The sequence below is a fragment of the Triticum aestivum genome, chromosome 7B (assembly GCF_018294505.1).
Source record: "Triticum aestivum cultivar Chinese Spring chromosome 7B, IWGSC CS RefSeq v2.1, whole genome shotgun sequence".
In the NCBI taxonomy this organism is placed as follows: domain Eukaryota; kingdom Viridiplantae; phylum Streptophyta; class Magnoliopsida; order Poales; family Poaceae; genus Triticum; species Triticum aestivum.
Window position 1 is genome coordinate 223,101,212 of NC_057813.1, and position 19,417 is coordinate 223,120,628.

Sequence of the window (19,417 nt, forward strand, 5' to 3'; positions counted from 1 at the left end):
TTTGGAGAAGGGTTTAGTGGAGATACTTCAGGAGCACAACACTCCGTATCATCGAGGACAAAATGGTTGGTCAACTGAAGCATGAAATAGGATGGCGGATTTGTTTCATGAAAGATATGGCCACACAAATTTTACAAAGTCACAGATTCAGGAAAAACAGAAAGACTTGAAAGGTTAATATAGACTTCTTAAGGATGCCCGCAAATAGAGTGGTGTCAGCTGGAACTATCATACACACATGATAGATGCGGACGCTAATCTTTGGCAAAACTTGATGACTGTAAGTTCTAGTGTAGTGCATTTTGTCTTTGCAAAACTTGATGACTTGTATTCCATTCTTTTGTAATCAATCTTATTTTTGAGCAGTCTAAGTTTGATAAATCATTTCTTTTATATATACAGTCATGGCCAGAAATAGCTAAGTTCCAGAATAAGCCCTTTCCCCTCTACGATAAGCTTGGTGATCTGTATGGTGGTGAGTTACTGAGTTGAATGGATTTTCATTTCCTCTCTTTTTGTTGTCCTTTATAATGAATTTTCATTTCATTGTTGTGTGGCCTTTAATGATAACTTGGGTGTTTGTGCAGGGCATATAGCAGAAGGTGACTTCAATTTCACATCAACTGAGGTTACAAAAGTGAGTGATGGTGATCTCGAAGTTGAAAGAGAGAAGACTGCCTTCTCTTTTGACCTGAATCAATACGGTGATGATTTACACATGTATGATGATCCAAGAGATGCCGCCCCAAGTGATGGTCCAAGTGATGCTGCCCCAAATGATGGTCCCAGAGATGATGCCCCAAGTGATGGTCCAAGAGGTGCTGCCCCAAGTGATGGTTCAAGAGATGCTACACAAAGAGGTGGTGTTGCTACATCAAGCAACAAGCATGTGAAGGAATCAAAGAAGGGTAAGAAGCGTGATGATCCTATGGTGGAAGTGATGGCACAATATGTGGAGATCAAACGAAAGCAAGCGAAGGAGGAGTCTGCTCTATTGGTCGGGGCAAAAAATGCGCAAGAATTCTCCATCAGCAAGTGCATTGCTGTTTTGCACAAGATGGAAAGCATCCGCCGCGATGAACGAGCCACTGCCTACAAAGTGTTCAAAAGTGTTGAGAATCATGAGATCTTTCTTAATTCTGTCGCCGAAGATGAAGAGAGTGCTGCAGTGTTTCTTCGGAGCGAAATGGCAGAGTTGACTCAAAGCATCTAAGGTAACAATCTTTTGCATCCTCTTCTTTGTGCTACCTGTAAAGAACTCAAGATTTAGAGCATGCTGCTGTTATGGGAGAATCAAGAGCAGTTTGCACAACTTCGTGGATCTGCCTATCTAGAGATATATGTAGTGCTAGATGGAAAATCGTTAGAGTGCATCCAAGCTAGGAAGAATAGAGTGTACTATACAGTTGTTAGATTGGGCACATTTTTTTAACACATCTTCTGAAATTGTGTGCTTGGAAGCTTATGTTAGGCTCCTATGTATATAAATTGTACTATAATTTTGTTGTGAATTAGGTGAATTTAAGGAACAATAGTAATTGTAGCCTTTCTATTGATAGATTTTCCACTGATCATTTTTTCACTACTTAATAGTTGAACCTCTGAAGGGTCAATTTTTGATTACTAAATCTCTGGCATCTCGGCTCTCCTATGTTTTTGATTAGCCTAATGGCTGATGCTTTCCGTTTGAGGCACAACTTGACTCAAAGCTGAGTAATACAGTAGTATATTATCTTTGTATGTCCTATTATCTCCTCTAAATACTATGCTTGGTGCAAATAAGAGAACACCTACGTGTGAAAGCACAATAGGTGAAAACCCAGATAAGAAAAATGTTCGGTCTGGAAGTTTCTTTGTGAAATGATATGACGATTTTATTGCTTTCTGGATTCTGGTTGTATGTTTATTTTGTACCTCTTGATGTAGCTCTAACAAGGCCATGAAATAAATCATACTATTTCTTCATTGTACTTTTCTGTGTGCATAAGCAACTACTCCTGAGTACTTCCTGGTTCATTAGGTGCAGAAGCAACTACTCCTGAGTGCTAATTGTAATTGCTCGGTGGAAATGCTCTCTTGTTCTGGTTTCTGAATGTGTAGAAGACTAGGAGTCAATGGTGTCCATAAGCAAATACTAGTATCAATCAACTAGTCAGCCTCTCTTTATTAACTTTGTGTGATGTATAAATCCTGTCACCCGCAAAAAACCCGTAAGTTCTGGATTACTTGACCGATATATCAGGCAATTCTGTTCTCAATACTTGCATGCCTCCCCATTTACTTATTGACTACGAGTTACTCCCTCCGTTCCAAAACAGATGACTCAACTTTGTACTAACTTTAGTACAAAGTTAGTACATAGTACAAAGTTAGTACAAAGTTGAGTCATCTATTTTGGAACGGAGGGAGTACGAGTCTGATTTCTGTGCACTTTTGGTGAAGCAATGGTCCACTGGCTATAGTTTCGTGGTGGTATTCCGCAGTAATAATTTTGTCAACTGGCTCCTCTATTTGTGGGTTTTGGAATTGAAATTGAATGAGAAATATCTGCATTGAATTGAAATGAGATATCATTTTGTCACCAGTAGAAACATTACCTTGTTTTCTTTAGTATCATCAGCTTTTTTCTGGTGTCATTGAACCAGGTTGAGAAGTGGAACAAGCAGAGGAAGAATGGGACATTTGTAGGGTGCCTTGAAATGGTCTGTTTGAGAGTCTTGTCAGTTGCTTTTATGTCGACGCTACTGTTGTCTTGTGGTTGGAATTTATACTCCTGTCATGTACTCTCTTCCAACAATCGCTGCAGAACATCAACTGATGCTTTTCAACATGCTTAAATGTACACATGTCTTATGTATTTTCATCATGCTTAATGTCTTTCCTCGGACTTGTGAATGCAGAAAACCTATGAGATATTTTTGGTTCCAAGTCATGCTGATGTGAGAGGCTATGTTGCTGTTATGTGAAAGCGCAATTATGTGATGATATATTGGTTCCAAGTCAAGCAAACTATGTTGTTCATGTGAAAAACTGTTGCAAGATTAGATGTTTAACTGTTGTACACCATTTTAATTCAATATGGCAATCCCTCTCTGTCAAATGGTGTTCTGTAGAGAGGGGGATTTGAGGGATGTGTGGCTGGAGGGGGATTTGAGGTTTCAAGGGGATTGGGTGGAAGAGGGGGATTCACCAAATCCCCTGAAATCCCCTCCTCCCAAAACCTCCACAATCCCTTCCTGTCAAACAAGGCCTAAGGTTGGGGATGCCCAAGGCACCCCAAGGTAATATTCAAGGAAGATCCAAGCAACTAAGCTTGAGGATGCCCTGGAAGGCATCCCCTCTTTTGTCTCCAACATTATCGGTAACCTCACTTGGAGCTATGTTTTCATTCGTCACATGATATGTGTTTTGCTTGGAGCGTCAATTTATTTTGTTAGGATTTGCTTGATGTTATTTAGAATAATTTTTTGCATCTTTTATTTCAATAAAAATGTCAAGTATAGCCTTTGCCATGCTTATTTTGCAAGTCTACATGTTGTTGTTTCAAAACAGAAAGTTTATTGATGTTGCAAAAATTCCCGAGGAAAGTCAGAATGTGATAAAACATTGAAACTTTTTGCATAATAAGATCTGATAAATTTTCTACAGGGTGGTAGAATTTCATAATGTTTGGAGTTGAATAAGTATTGATACTCTTGCATTCTTTATAGACTGTGCTGTTTTGGCAGATTGCTGTTATTGTTTGCATTGTTTACATATGATTGCTTGTTTAATGAATATATTTGAGGATAGGAGTATTAAATATGCATAGGCATTTAGTATGCAATGTTGAATAATAATTTGAGTGATTTTCTACAGTAGAGAATGATAAGGTTTTTGCATTGGTTTATACTAACTTATCTAATGAGTTCTTGTTGAGTTTTGTGTGGATGAAGCTTTTGAGATTTAGGAAAACCGTGATATGAGAAGAATCAAGGAGACACAAAAGCTCAAGATTGGGGATGCCCAAGGCATCCCAAGTTAATATTCCAAGAAGTCTCAAGTATCTAAGCTTGGGGATGTCCCGGTAGGCATCCCACTTTTCTTCTTTAACAATTATCGGTTAGTATCGGTTGAGCCTAAATTTTTGCTTCTTCACATGTTGTGTGCTATTCTTGAAATGCCATTTTGTTTTGTTTTGCTTGCTGTTTTAATAAATTGCTTAGATCCGAATTTTTTTAAATAAAAGAGAGTCCTCACATAGCTATCTATTTACTTAACTACTCGCATGGTCTTCACTTATATCTTTTTGGAGTAGTTTGTCATTTACTCTTGTGCTTCACTTATATCCTACGAGTAAACTGTTGAATAAATTGAATGCCATGAAGTTGAAATCATATCATGCTTAGTGGTAGTTTCACATTGGGTTCAGAAAGTGAAATCTTTTGAGGCTTGACAATCACAATATTGGTCATACAAGCAATTCACGAATAATTAGTATAAGGAAGAGAACTTTCACATGCAAGTACACCATTGTGGAATTTTTTTGTGATTGTGATCCCCCATCAAAATATTATATGCCAAAATTGTTGACTTTGGACAAGGAAGACAACGTAATGATTTATGTTTGTTCATATTCACATAGAAGTTATATTGTCATAAATCCTTCAACATGTGGTGCTTGCCCCCATCTTTGCTAGCCAAAAATCCCGCACCAAGTAGAGATACTACTTGTGCATCAAAAAACCCTTAAACCCAAATCTTATCTTCAAGAGTCCACCATACCTACCTAAGGATTGAGCAAGATCCTTCAAGTAAGTTGTCATCGGTGCATTAAGGCAATAAAAATTCTTCTAAAAGTGAGATCATTTAGTGTAAGAGAAAATTGAGCGTTGTACGAACTTGGATGGCAAAGAATAAAAGCGACAAACTGCATAATAAAGGTTGCCATCTTAAGGGGCAATACAACGTGACGTTCTTTTGCACTAAGGGATTGAGCATACAAACAAATAAGCGCATGGAAACCTCTGCTTCCCTTTGTGAAGGGCCTATCTTTTACTTTTATGTATTTACTTTTATGCAAGAGTCAAAGTTTTTCTCTCTATTCCTTATTTTTCTCCTTTGGCAAGCATCATGTGGTGAGGAAAGATCTAGGCACATATGTCCAGTTGAATATGGGTAGCATGTGTTATTATTGTTGACATCACCCTTGGGGTGAATACGTTGGGAGGCGAAACTATTAGCCCCTATCTTTCTATGTGTCTGGTTGAAACGTTTTGCTCATGTGTATGCGGTGAGTTAGCAAGCATAGAAGATTATATGATGGTTGAGTATGTGGAGATCTTACTTAAACTTTGTTGAATAAGTTGAATTGCAATTGCTTGGTGACTGAGAACATAGGTTGTTGGGTTTCAAGAGAATTCATTGTTTGAACCTTAACATGTGAATTGGTTGCTACTATAACTTGAGAAGTTTCATAAGAAATAATTGATGTTATGATGCTACGAAAAGTGATTGAAATTATCATTGATCAAACTTGTGCACTTTGCTAGCTTTCACACTTCATAAAATATTTCTTTTATCATTTACCTACTCGAGGACGAGTAAGAATTAAGCTTGGGCATGCTGATACGTCTCCAACGTATCTATAATTTATGAAGTATTCATGCTGTTATTTTATCATTCTTGGATGTTTTACAATCATTTTATAGCAACTTTATATCATTTTTTGGGACTAACCTATTGACCCAGTGCCCAGTGCCAGTTGCTGTTTTTGCTTGTTTTTTAAAACACAGGAAATCAATATCAAACGGAGTCCAAACACCGCGAAACTTTTTTTTGGATTTTTTCTGGACCAGAAGACCAACAATGGGCTAAAAAGGCACCTGGGGGAGCCTCGAGGGGGGCACAACCCACCTGGGCGCGCCTGGGCCCCCAGGCGCGCCCAGGTGGGTTGTGCCCACCTCGGTGGCCTCCCTTACCCCTTCTTTGCACTATAAATTCCCAAATATTCCGAAACCCTTCGGGGTTACCCTAGACGAGAAGTTCCACGCTGCAAGGCTCTGTATCCACAAGAAACCAATCTAGACCTCGTTCTGGCACCCTGCCGGAGGGGGTAATCATCTCCGGTGGCCATCTTCATCATCCCGGTGGCCACCATGATGAGGAGGGAGTAGTCCACCCTCGGGGCTGAGGGTTTGTACCAGTAGCTATGTGTTTATTCTCACTCTCTCTCTCTCTCTCTCTCGTGATTCATATCATGGGCTTTGTTAAAATAGATGGATCATACGATGTTTCTCCCCTCTATATTCTTGTTGTGATGAATTGAATCTTTACCCTTTGAAGTTTTGTCTTGTCGGATTGAATATTCAGATATAAGAACACATGATGTATGTCTTGCGGTATGATTACTTGAGGTGAGAATGGGGTATCATATTGATTCACTTGATATATGTTATGGCACTCAACTTGCGGATTTCCGCGGTGACGTTGAGGTAATCTATGCATAAGGGTTGATGCTCATTTTTATTATCTTTTCTCCGATAGAAACTTTGGGGTCCCCTTGTAGTTCTTTGTGTGGATTGAGTATTATGATCATGAAGTTGTTTGATGCATATCATAAAATTAACCCACAGATACTCGTTGTGACATTGGAGTATCTAGGTGACATTAGAGTTGGTTGATGTGTGTCATATGGTGTTACCTTAGTACAAACTCTTGATTAGATCGATCGGAAAGAATAGCTTGCGTTATTTTAGTACGAACTCTAGGATAATTGATCGGAAAGAATAGCTTTGAGGTGGTTTCATACCCTACAAACAATTTCTATCTTTTGTTCTCCACTAATAGGAACTCGGGAGTGATTCTTTATTGCACTCTGAGGGGTAATCATATGATCCAACTATGTTAGCATTGTTGGGAGATTGCACTAGTGAAAGTATGGACCCTAGGCCTTGTTTTCAAGCATTGCAATACCGTTTTTGTGCCCATTTACTATTTGCTTGCTGTTTTTATTTATTCAGATTATAAAAATATATTTCTACCATCAATATTACACTTTTATCACCATCTCTTCGCCAAACTAGTGCACCTATACAATTTGCCATTGTATTGGGTGTGTTGGGGACACAAGAGATTTCTTGTATTTGGTTGGAGGGTCGTTCGAGAGAGACCATCTTCATCCTGCACCTCCCATGGATTGATAAACCTTAGGTCATCCACTTGAGGGAAAATTGCTACTGTCCTACAAAACTCAGCGCTTGGAGGCCCAACACGAGTCTACAAGAATAAAGTTGCGTAGTAGACATCATGGCTTAGCCGCGAACCAGTTTCGCCTAAGTTTAAAAACTACTTCGAGTGGGGAGCAATCCTCCCACTCGGGGGCTTAGCCATGAACTAGTTTCACCCAAGTTTCAAAACTACTACGAGTGGAGAGCAATCCTCCCACTCGGGGGCTTAGCTGCGATCCCATACTCGCCTAAGTTACAAAACCTCTCCGAGTGGAGAGCAATCCTCCCACTCGGGGGCTTAGCCGCGAACCAGTTTCGCCTAAGTTTCAAAACTACCCCGAGTGAAGAGAAATTCTCCCACTTGGGGGCTTAGCATGACCCCGTACTCGCCTAAGTTACAAAACTACTCCGAGTGGAGAGCAATCCTCCCACTCGGGGGCTTAGCCGGGAACCAGTTTCGCCTAAGTTTCGAAACATCTCCGAGTGGAGAGCAATCCTCCCACTCGGGGGCTTAGCTGCGATCGCGTACTCTCCTAACTCACAAAACTACTCTGAGTGGAGAGAAATCCTCCCACTCGGGGGCTTAGCCGCAAACCAGTTTCGCCTAAGTTTCAAAACTACTATGAGTGGAGAGCAATCCTCCCACTCGGGGGCTTAGCCGCGATCCCGTACTCGCCTAAGTTACAAAACTACTCTGAGTGGAGAGCAATCCTCCCACTCGGGGGCTAGCCGTGATCCGTCGCCTAAGTTAAACTACCGGTGGAGAGCAATCCTCCTGGCGAACCCGTACTCACCTAAGTTACAACACTACTCCGACTTGAGAGCAATCCTCCCACTCGGGTGCTTAGCCACGATCCCGTACTCCCCTAAGCTACAAAACTACTCCAAGTGGAGAGAAATCCTCCCACTCGGGGGCTTAGCCGTGAACCAGTTTCGCCTAAGTTACAAAACTACTTCGAGTGGAGAGCAATCCTCCCACTCGGGGGCTTAGCCGCGAAACAGTTTTGCCAAAGTTTCAAAACTACTCTGAGTGGAGAGCGATCCTCCCACTCGGAAGCTTAGCCGCGAACCAGCTTCGCCTAAGTCAAAAAATCCGATCACACAAAACATCCTGGAAACAAGAAAGAAATATCCGGATAAAACCATCAAGTTCGGATAAACCCAACAAGTTTTAGAACCATGAGCAAAAGTACTCAGCCGTCAGGCCCAAAAGAGTTAATGGTTACACGATCACTCGGCATTCCGAGGCAAATAAGTACAGGTCATTAAAGTTTTTTATTCACTCGGCTGGAGGAGGACTCGCTGACTCGACGAAGGTGTCCAAGTCGATGCCGTCAGCTATGCGAGTGGCTGCTTCAATAATGGTTTCCATGAAGGATTGGAACTGGAGTTTCTTCGTGTTTGCCACTTGGAGAGCCTTTAGTTTTTCTTCCTTAGAATCCTTACAATGGACTCTAACGAGTGAAAGAGCCATGCCGGCTCCACAGTGAGCAGCTGATTTCTTTCATGCCTGCACTCGACTAGGAATTTCATTAAGACAGACCATCAATGACTCGAGGTCATTCTGAAGTCTGTCCTCCGGCCACAACTCTTGGTCTATCTTTGACAATGCAACCTTCAATCGAGCAATGTACCCCAAGACGCCGTCAAGATGAGCTTCAAATCGCATTACATTCATCGCGGCTTCATCTTTGATGAGTGACTTAGTGGGGTCCAAGCCTGGTTCGATCCGCTTAGTCTCCTGCTCAAAATCCTGACAGCACTCAGTACGAGGGAGAAAAATGAGTCGACAGCAGAATTATATAAAAGTTTTCTGGATTCACTCGAATGAAGAAAGATACCTTCAAGCATGATGTACAACTTATTAGCAAGACCTCCCAAGTAAACCTCCAGCTCGTCCCTCTTCTGAGTGAACTCATCCACCTTGTCAGCCAGGGCCACCTTCTCTTATTTAAGTTGTGCGGCTTCTTTCTTCGCCTCGTCGATAGCAGTCTTCAGATTGGAATTTTCCTCTTCCAGTTTGCAGACTGAAGCTAGATTTTTCTCGGCTAGTTTAGTCTTCTCACTCGCCACCTTCTGCGCCCCCGCAAGATCAATGCCCTTCTTCTCCAATGCTTGCTTAATGGTGTCTAAAGAAATAACAACTATGCACATCTCTTCGAGTGCATTCACTCGGTTCAAAGGATGGAAAATAAGGAATATCAAAGCATACAGTCAGAAAGATATTACCTCCCATGGTCTTTGAGGGAGTCCTGGATTAGGGGGTATCCGGACAGCCGGACTGTGTACAACGTCCGGACTATTGAAGCGTGAAGATACAAGACTCAAGACTTCGGCCCGTGTCCGGATGGGACTCTCCTTTGCGTGGAAGGCAAGCTTGGCGATCCGGATATTATATTTCCTTCCTTGTAACCGACACCTGTAAACCCTAGTCCTCTCCGGTGTCTATATAAACCGGAGAGGTTGGTCCTTAGAAGGCCGATCACAATTACAATCATACCATCATAGGCTAGCCCTTAGGGTTTAGCCTCTACGATCTCATGGTAGATCTACTCTTGTACTACCCATATCATCAATATTAATCAAACAGGAAGTAGGGTTTTACCTCCATCGAGAGGGCCCGAACCTGGGTAAACATCTATGTCCCTTGCTTCCTGTTACCATCAGCCTTGACGCACAGATCGGGACCCCCTACCCGAGATCCGCCGGTTTTCACACCGATATTGGTGCTTTCATTGAGAGTTCCTCTGTGTCGTCGCTCTCAGGCTTGATGGCTCCTTCAATCATTATCAATGATGCTGTCCAGGGCGAGACTTTTCTCCCCGGACAGATCTTCGTGTTCGGCGGCTTCGCACCACGGGCCAATTGGCTTGGCCACTTGGAGCAGATCGATAGCTATGCCCCCGGCCACCAGGCCAGGTTCGGAAACTTGAACTACATGATGGATATCTGAGGAGACTTGATCTTTGACGGATTCGGGCCAGCGCCAGAAGCGCCGAACAGCCACGATGAGCATGGCTTAGACCTGCTGTCAGACGATGCTCGGGATATCACCCCGGCAGAAGCCTCAGATTTAAATCCGGGGCAGATTGCGTTGCCTAAGGACGGAGGGCTGGACCCCGCCCCGCAGGCCGTACCTTCATCGGCGATGGAGCTGAACACAGGCCTCACTCTCAAGGGAGTCTGTGACTCTGGACCCCCGGATTCATATCCGGTTGTAGGTTCTAGTCCGCGCATCCCCGGGCCTGCCGAGCCTGATTGGGCTCCAGTGATGGAGTTCACCGCGGCGGACGTTTTTCAGCACTCGCCCTTTGGCGACATGCTGAACTTATTGAAGTCTCTCTCTTTGTCAGGAGACTCTGGGCCAAACTATGTCCGGCTTGAGTGGGAAGCAGACTACGGCGGAATTCCTTGCCCACCCACCACCCACTTCAGTGCCATGATCTATGATCTAACCGACGTGCTTGACTTCGACTCCGAAGACATCGACGGTATGGACGACGATGTAGGAGAATTACAGGAGCCACCGCTCACAGGACGGTGGATGGCCACCTCCTCATACGATATATACATGGTGGACACTCTGAAGGAAACTAATGGCGATGAGGCAATGGAGGATAACCCCTCTGGAAGAAAAGCAAAGCATGGGCATCGTCGGCGCCGCTCCAAGCCCCGCCACAGCAATACCGACCCTGGAGACGAAAATAATCTGGATGGCGCAGAAGAAGAATATGACCTTGACCAGCCCGCCTTCGAGCAGGCCGAATAGGAAGATGAGCAGGTCATCCCAGAAGAACAGGCGACGGACGCATACCTGGAGGAGGACAACTACATGCCCCCCTCTGAAGACGAGATTAGCCTCGGCAACGACGAATTCGGCGTGCCTGAGGATCCCGTAGAGCAGGAGCGCTTTAAGCGCAGGCTTATAGCCACTGCAAGGAGCCTGAAGAAGAAGCAGCAGCAACTCCAAGCTGATCAAGATCTGCTCACAGATAGATGGACTGAAGTCCTGGCAGCCAAGGAATATGGACTCGAACGCCAAACGGCTGACTGGCCACCCCGTGGCCGGGATAAAACGGGATATTAGCCCGGATACCAGCCCGCACCCCCACGCCGATACACTACAGCTCAGGGCAATAGGCAAGACCTGCAAGATATTCTAAAAACAAAGCAGGACAGCCAAGATCGATCTATGAATCGCGGGGGCGCGCCCCAGCACGCGACGATGACCGTCACGCCGGATACATCATCAACAAGTCCGGCCGGGCCGAACACAGCAACCAAGACCAATCCGACCTGCGTAGCCATATAGCCTGGCACAGAGGCGCCGCACGCCCCCTCTGCTTCACTGACGAAGTGATGGATCATGAATTCCCAGAAGGGTTCAAACCCGTAAACATCGAATCATACGATGGCACAACAGACCCCGCAGTATGGATCGAAGATTTCCTTCTCCACATTCACATGGCCCGCGGAGATGATCTACACACCATCAAGTATCTTCCCCTTAAGCTCAAAGGACCAGCCCGACACTGGTTCAACAGCCTGCCAGCAAATTCCATTGGTAGTTGGGAAAACCTGGAAGACGCATTCCTTGATAACTTCCAGGGCACATATGTGCGACCACCAGACGCCGATGACCTGAGCCACATTACTCAACTGCCCGGAGAGTCAGCCCAAAAATTCTGGACTCGGTTCCTTACTAAAAAGAACCAAATAGTCGACTGTCCGGAGGCCGAAGCCCTGGCGGCTTTCAAGCATAATATCTGTGATGATTGGCTTGCTCGACACCTCGGCCAGGAAAAACCCAAGTCTGTGGCAGCTCTCACAACCCTAATGACCCGCTTTTGTGCGGGTGAGTATAGCTGGTTGGCTTGTAGCGGCACCACGCCACATTACGGCACTTCGGACGGCCGCGATGCTAACGGCAAGCCACAGCGTAACAGGCATAAGAGACGGAACAACGGCGACATCACTGAAGACACGACGGTCAACACCGGATTCAGCTGATCTAAGTCCGGTCAGCGGAAAAAGTCGTTCAAAAAAATAATCAGGGACCGTCCAGCCTGGACCGCATACTAGAGCGCTCGTGCCAAATTCATGGCACCCCGGACAAGCCAGCCAACCACACCAATAGAGACTACTGGGTGTTCAAACATGCCGGTAAGATAAACGCCGAAAACAAGGACAAGGGGCTGCACAGCAACGATGACGAAGAGCCCCGGCGTCCGAATACGGGGGGACAAAAGAAATCCCTCCCAGGTGAAAACGTTCAATATGATCTATGCCACTCACATCCCCGAGCGGGAACTGAAGCGAGCACTACGGGACGTCTATGCGATGGAGCCAGTCGCCCACAAATTCAACCCATGGTCAGTTGTCCGATCACCTTTGATCGTAGGGATCATCCTACTAGCATCCGTCATGGCAGCTCAGCCGCATTGGTCTTAGACCCAATCATCGATGGATTCCACCTCACGCGAGTCCTTATGGACGGCGGCAGCAGCCTGAACCTGCTTTACCAGGACACAGTGCACAAGATGGGCATTGACCCTTCAAGGATCAAGCCCACCAAAACTACCTTTAAAGGTGTAATTCCCGGAGTAGAGACCCGCTGTACGGGCTCTATAACATTGGAAGTGGTCTTCGGATCCCCGGACAACTTCAGGAGTGAAGAGCCAATCTTCGACATCGTCCCTTTCCGCAGTGGCTACCACGCATTGCTCGGACAAACCACATTCGCTAGATTAAATGCAGTACCACATTATGCATACCTCAAGCTCAAGATGCCAGGACCGCGCGGGGTCATCACTGTCAATGGAAATATGGACCGCTCCCTTCGAACAGAAGAACATACGGCAGCCCTCGCGGTAGAAGTACAACGCGGCCTACTCCGACAAACCAATCCGGTGACAACTTCGAGCATGGTCAAGCGAGTCCGGAGCACCCCGCAACAGGATCATCAGGAACGCCAAGAGCGTGATTAGCAATCCGGCCTCTGCCCAAGCCCCTTCAAAGCAGCGTTCGCGCCATGCGTACACAATTACGCACTCAAGATACCATGAGCATAGGCGGAGGTGCATCAACGACTCAGTCAATAGTGCGGGTAACCGCCAAATACCTTCATACTCTTTCCCTCTTACATTTCAGGACACCGCGTTAGTGCAGCATCCTCAGAAGAGCCGAATTGCCGGACTTATATGGGAGAGACATCCAAGGAGGCAACAGACGTTGTGCACAGAAGGAAATACCCAGGTGGAATCTATTTACGATCATTATACCTGCTTTATCTATCTGTACACAGCCTCCCCTGGATAGGACATGTCAAATAGTCCTATTTTATCTCTGCTTAATGCATCCATTGTAAACATACGCTTAAACGTATTTTTCGTCAATGGGAGATTATACATAGCGTCAGCTTATTATCCTTATTTGAGCATTTTTTTCTCTTATAAATGTTTATTTGATATTGCATCTGTACACCTTGGTGCGGTCAGTTTGCCAGGGGCTTCTCATGGCGCCCCGTAATATGGTAAATAAAGTCCGAACACTTTCAACAGTGCGGCACCCCGAACTTATAACACTATATGCATCAGCTCCGAATCATGTCTTGGGTCTACAGTTGGGATAGCCTGGCTCCTTGTTTTGGTGCCTTACGTTCCGTTATATCGGCTAAGGTAGCGCAGGGAGAACTACTGCGATTGTGTCCCGGTTCTTCCGGACGAGCACCTCAGTAGAGAAAGCCGAAAACTGACCGGCATGATGTGGTGAGAGCTGGTCGCTGTTCGAGTGGTACTAAAATCCTTAAAGATTTTCCGCTTTAGGCGATAAATCGGCTTTGTCCGATCTAGGCGTATATAGCGCCCCAATTCGGCCTTCCGGATTCTAGGGGCTTCACCAAAATTTAAAATTGTAGACTTCTATGGCTAAGTGAAAGTTATAAAGCCGCATAGTCCGATTGCCTCATTCGCTGCGCCGGACACCTCCTTAACGGACCAAACATTTGGATAAAGAGTGTCCGGGTTTTCGACGAACACCCCAGTGCTAGTCACGTGGGGGTGCAAGCCGACGACTGGCCTACTTTCAGGATTTTATAAACAGCCGCACAGAAGGTAATATTTTAAATAACAAAAGCGCTACATAGCGCAAGTAACTTCGTCCTTAAATTACAAACATGACAGAAGTGAATTCATTCAAAAACGGTGTCCTTGGTACATTCATCAGCCACGAGACGAGCACCCTTCATAACGCCATCATTGTACAGCTCGGGATGGTGATGCACCTTGCCCTCCGGCGGCCCGTCCTTGACCAGCTTCTCCGCATCCAGCTTGCCCCAATGCACCTTGACGCGGGCAAAGGCCCGGCGGGCACCTTCGATACAAACGGAGCGCTTGGTCACCTCTAGCCGCGGGCAGGCATCCACCATCCGCTTGATCAGGCCAAAGTAGCTACTGGGCATGAGCTCACCAGGCCACATCCGGACTATGAAACCTTTCATAGCCAGTTCGGCAGCCCTGTGGAGTACGACCAACTGCTTCAGTTGGTCACTGAGAGGCATCGGGTGTTCAGCCCCAGCATACTGGGACCAGAACAGCTTCTTCGTTGAGTTCCCCTCCTGGGCACGGTAGAACTCCGCAGCGTCTGATACGCTGCGTGGCAGATCTGCAAATGCCCCTGGAGAGCTCCGAATTCGAGTAGGTAAAAGAAACGCCTCCTTTACATGTTTGCTTTGCATAAAGAACTTCTTACCCGCTGATATCTTCTTGGCCTCCTGGATCTTCTGCTGTGCTTTCTCGGCTTCGGCCTTGGCGTCTTTTAAATTCACAAGGGCCTTCGCAAGCTCGGCCTCTTTTGCCTTCAGATCATGCTCCACGGACTCATACTTCTTGCCAAGGTCCTGGAGCTCTTGCTGTACCTCACCTACCCTAGCACTTTGCTTTTCGCGCTCCTTACATTTCGAGGCCGCCTTGTCTTCGGCCTCGGACAACGCATTTTTTAGGGACGCCACTTCGGCGGTGGCCCTTGTTACAAAGTCATGACACTTAGGTGTTAGACTCACCAATTCTGCCTATCCTTAAATGCGTAAGAGCGGGAATCACTTACCCTTGCTCTCTTCGAGCTGCCTCTTCGTGAGGTCGAGCTCTCCCAATAATACTTATTATTAGACTCCTGCGAATTATAATTGACCCTCCGTTTGGCTTTTCTTTCCGAACACCAAACAGAGTATCAGGGGCTACTACCTATCGGGTGGTAATTTTGCACATATTTCTTACGTACCTCGAAGCCTGTCAGGAGGTTGGTGCAAGCTTCGGTTAGTCCGCTTTTGGCGGACAAAACCTTCCGAATCACCGTACTCATGAGGGTACGGTGCTCTTCATCCATGGAAGCGCCGCGAAGCGCTTCCAGCAGACAGTCCGACGCCTCATGCGCAACGGAAGTCCTCGATACATACGGCTCGCCCTCCCTAACGAGGGGTCGCCCCCCTGAGTCCGGAACCATCGAAGGTTGCGGAATTGTGTTCGGCTAAGAGCCCGGCTGGCCGTGGCTCTCATCGACACGATCCGCGGGGATCTTGAACCCCGCGTGTCCAACGTCTGGGACCCCGCCTCAGGGCGTCTCCAGAGTCACCTCCCCCCGCTCTGGGAGCCTTCGGGACAACACCTTCGTGTCATCCGCGGGTTGAGGAGTAGTGGCTGTAGGAAGCGAATTGATCTCCGAATCACTCAGGGACCCGGAGGAAGACACTTCGGGGTGATCCCTGGCCGGACTGCACATATGTTCGGCATTATAAATACAAAAACTATGAAGTGAAATCATGATAGAATGCAGACACTTACGATCACACTGGGGGCTTCCCCCCTGGGCAGCCACCACTCCTCACTATGAGCGGCTGTGGCGGAGTAGTCCGGAAGGGACACCTTCCCCTTCTTGGACGCCCCAGCCTCCCCCTCCAGGGCAGATCTTCTCTTTCTCTCCTCCCCAGTTCAGGGAGGTAGAGTTTCTTCTTGGTTCCTCCCGCCTCCGCGGGAAGAATCTGTCTCATCGTCATCAGACGACAAGGGTATGATGGCCTTGCGCCGGGGGCCTTTTTCCGGCCCCCTGGTCCGCCTCCCCGGACCCTCGTCCTTTCCGGACAGGGCGTCTTCTTCTTCTTCTTCTTCTTCTTCCTCCCTTTCGTGGGAGGAGTGCGCCTCGTCGTCTTCAGACGAGGCTTTTGGCACGACCTTGCGCCGAAGACCCTTTCGGGTCCCTGGAGCCTTCTTCTCGGCCTTCTTCTCCGGCACCTTGTACGGTGCCGGGACCGGCATCTCCATCAGGAGAGCATCAGCTGGGCCTTCTGGCAGCCGAGCCGGATAGTAAACCTGCTCCGCTGCCTCCGCATAATCCTGAAGCAAACATGCACAATCACTTAAGGCTCTCCCATGAACATATCAGAAAGAACCGGGTCCAGTGGCCGTCTGAGAACTCACCTGACTAGGAGCCCGCGCAGCGTGAAGCCCGCGGTCCTCGGATGTGGGAGGAGGTACTTCAGAGACCTTGAATAGCACCTTCCATGCGCCCTTGTGCGTCATGTCGTAGAGCTTCAGGAGCGTCCGGTGTTCGGTCGGGACAAACTCCCATAGATTGACTGCCGGGCTCTAGCAGGGTAGGATCCGGCGAACGAGCATGACCTGGATCACATTGACAAGCTTGATGTTCTTGTCCTTCATTCTTTTGATGCATGTATGGAGTCCGGTCAGCTCCGTAGAATCGCCCCAGGACAGGCCCTTCCTTTCCCAGGAGGTGAGCCGCATGGGGGCTCCGGATCTGAATTCGAGGGCCGCTGCCCAGTTGGCACCGCGCGGCTCGGTGATGTAGAACCACCCTGATTGCCATCCTTTTACGGTCTCCACAAAGGAGCCGTCAAGCCATGTGACGTTGGGCATTCTGCCCACCATGGCCCCTCCGCACTCCGCTTGTTGGCCGCTTACAACCTTCGGCTTCACGCAGAAGGTTTGTAGCCATAGGCCGAAGTGAGGCCGGATGCGGAGGAAGGCCTCGCATACGATGATGAACGCCGAGATGTTGAGGACAAAGTTCGGGGCTAGATCATGGAAATCTAGCCCATAGTAAAACATGAGCCCACGGATGAAGGGAAGGAGTGGAAATCCCAGTCCACGGACGAAGTGGGCGACGAATACGACCCTCTCGTGGGGTCCTGGGGTCGGAATGTCCTTCCCGGTGTCTGGTAGACGGTGCGCTATGTCCGCGGCCAAGTATCCGGCTGCCCGGAGATTCGCGATGTGCTTCTCCTTGACGGTGGAAGCCACCCACTTGCCTCCTACTCCGAACATGTTTAGCTGTGCGGAGAAGACTTGGGCTTGGGCGCTGGAGCATGAGGGGGCAAGAGTGGGTAAAGGAGGAAGAAGGCGTGGGTGAAAATGGGGAAATCTTATATCTTTATAGAGGATCCGAGAGCGGTGCGCCTCCCCACTTACCCGTTGAGAATCTCTTGTTTCCCAAGCGCCACGATTAATGGCGTGGTGAGATTACCCATAACCGTATTGATGAGAATCCCGTGATAAGGGGACACGATCTCTGCTTTGACAAGACGTGTCAAAGAAACCTCCTCGCAATATGCGTTGTAGCTGGTTGTGGGAAAACGGATCGAATAACGATACGACCGTAATAACATGTCATGTCATCAGAAAAAGTTGTCAGCAGATTGCGTTTGTGAAATATCATTCTCTCCATGGTGGCATATGAAGATCATCTCGCAGATCCGGACACGGTATAAGTATTCGGTGATTACTTTGGAGTATTCGGAGGAGGAACCCGCCTTGCAATGCCAAAGACAATACTGCACGCCAGACTCATCGTCATTGAAGCCTGGTTCAGGGGCTACTGAGGGAGTCCTGGATTAGGGGGTATCTGGACAGCCGGACTGTGTACAACATCCGGAGTATTGAAGCGTGAAGATACAAGACTCAAGACTTCGGCCCGTGTCCGGACGGGACTCTCCTTTTCATGGAAGGCAAGCTTGGCGATCCGGATATTATATTTCCTTCCTTGTAACCGACTCCATGTAAACCCTAGTCCTCTCCAGTGTCTATATAAACCGGAGAGGTTGGTCCTTAGAAGGCCGATCACAATTACAATCATACCATCATAGGCTAGCTCTTAGGGTTTAGTCTCTACGATCTCGTGGTAGATCTACTCTTGTACTACCCATATCATCAATATTAATCAAGCAGGAAGTAGGCTTTTACCTCCATCGAGAGGGCCCGAACCTGGGTAAACATCTGTGTCCCTTGCTTTCTGTTACCATCAGCCTTGATGCACAGATCGGGACCCCCTACCTGAGATCCACCGGTTTTGACACCGACAGTCTTCACTTCATCCCGAGCCTTCTTCAGTTTCTTATTCGCAAGCTCCAAATCAAGTTGGAGTTGGATCTTCTCCTTCTCGAAAGCAGCATACTGAGTCCCAAGTTCACAAGATTCCTGCGATCAGTAAAAAATTAATTCAGTCGACAAAGAGAAAAGATCCTTCACTTCCGAGTGGGAAGAGCAAATTCAGACTGCTGATTATCACAGAAGTTCTAAGACCACCGCCGAATAAAACATTCGGTAGGCGGTCTTGGGGACTACACCCAGTGGGTGCACTCAGCGTGCCCCCACTGGTTCGATTTCCTACTTAGTATGGTCTGCCTAGACCGAGTGGGAGAGAAAAAAATCCTTGTTCTCAGACCCCCGCCGACTGCCCATATCGACGACGGTCTCGGGGACTACACCCAGTGGGTGCACTTAGCGTGCCCCCACTTGAACAAGAACCCACTCGACATGGCCCGACTGACCCGAGTGAAGAGCAGCAAACCAACATATTCTACACACCCCCGCTGAATCAAAAATTTGACGGCGGTCTCGGGGACTACACCCAATGGGTGCACTCAGTGTGCCTGTTGGAAATATGCCCTAGAGGCAATAATAAATTGATTATTATTATATTTCCTTGTTCATGATAATCGTTTATTATCCATCCTAGAATTGTATTGATAGGAAACTCAGATACATGTGTGGATACATAGACAACACCATGTCCCTAGTAAGCCTCTAGTTGACTAGCTCGTTAATCAATAGATGGTTACGGTTTCTTGACCATGGACATTGGATGTCGTTGATAACGGGATCACATCATTAGGAGAATGATGTGATGGACAAGACCCAATC

The 19,417-nt window shown here is 47.0% G+C and overlaps 1 protein-coding gene across 1 annotated transcript; it reads left to right on the plus strand.

Annotated features, from left to right (window-relative positions):
- Positions 1–274: 274 nt before the first annotated feature.
- LOC123157850 (uncharacterized) lies at positions 275–1,213 on the plus strand. The gene is made up of 3 exons (XM_044576036.1): positions 275–280; positions 403–475; positions 588–1,213. The coding sequence occupies exons 1-3, from the start codon at positions 275–277 to the stop codon at positions 1,211–1,213; spliced, it is 705 nt and encodes a 234-aa protein (XP_044431971.1).
- Positions 1,214–19,417: the final 18,204 nt, after the last annotated feature.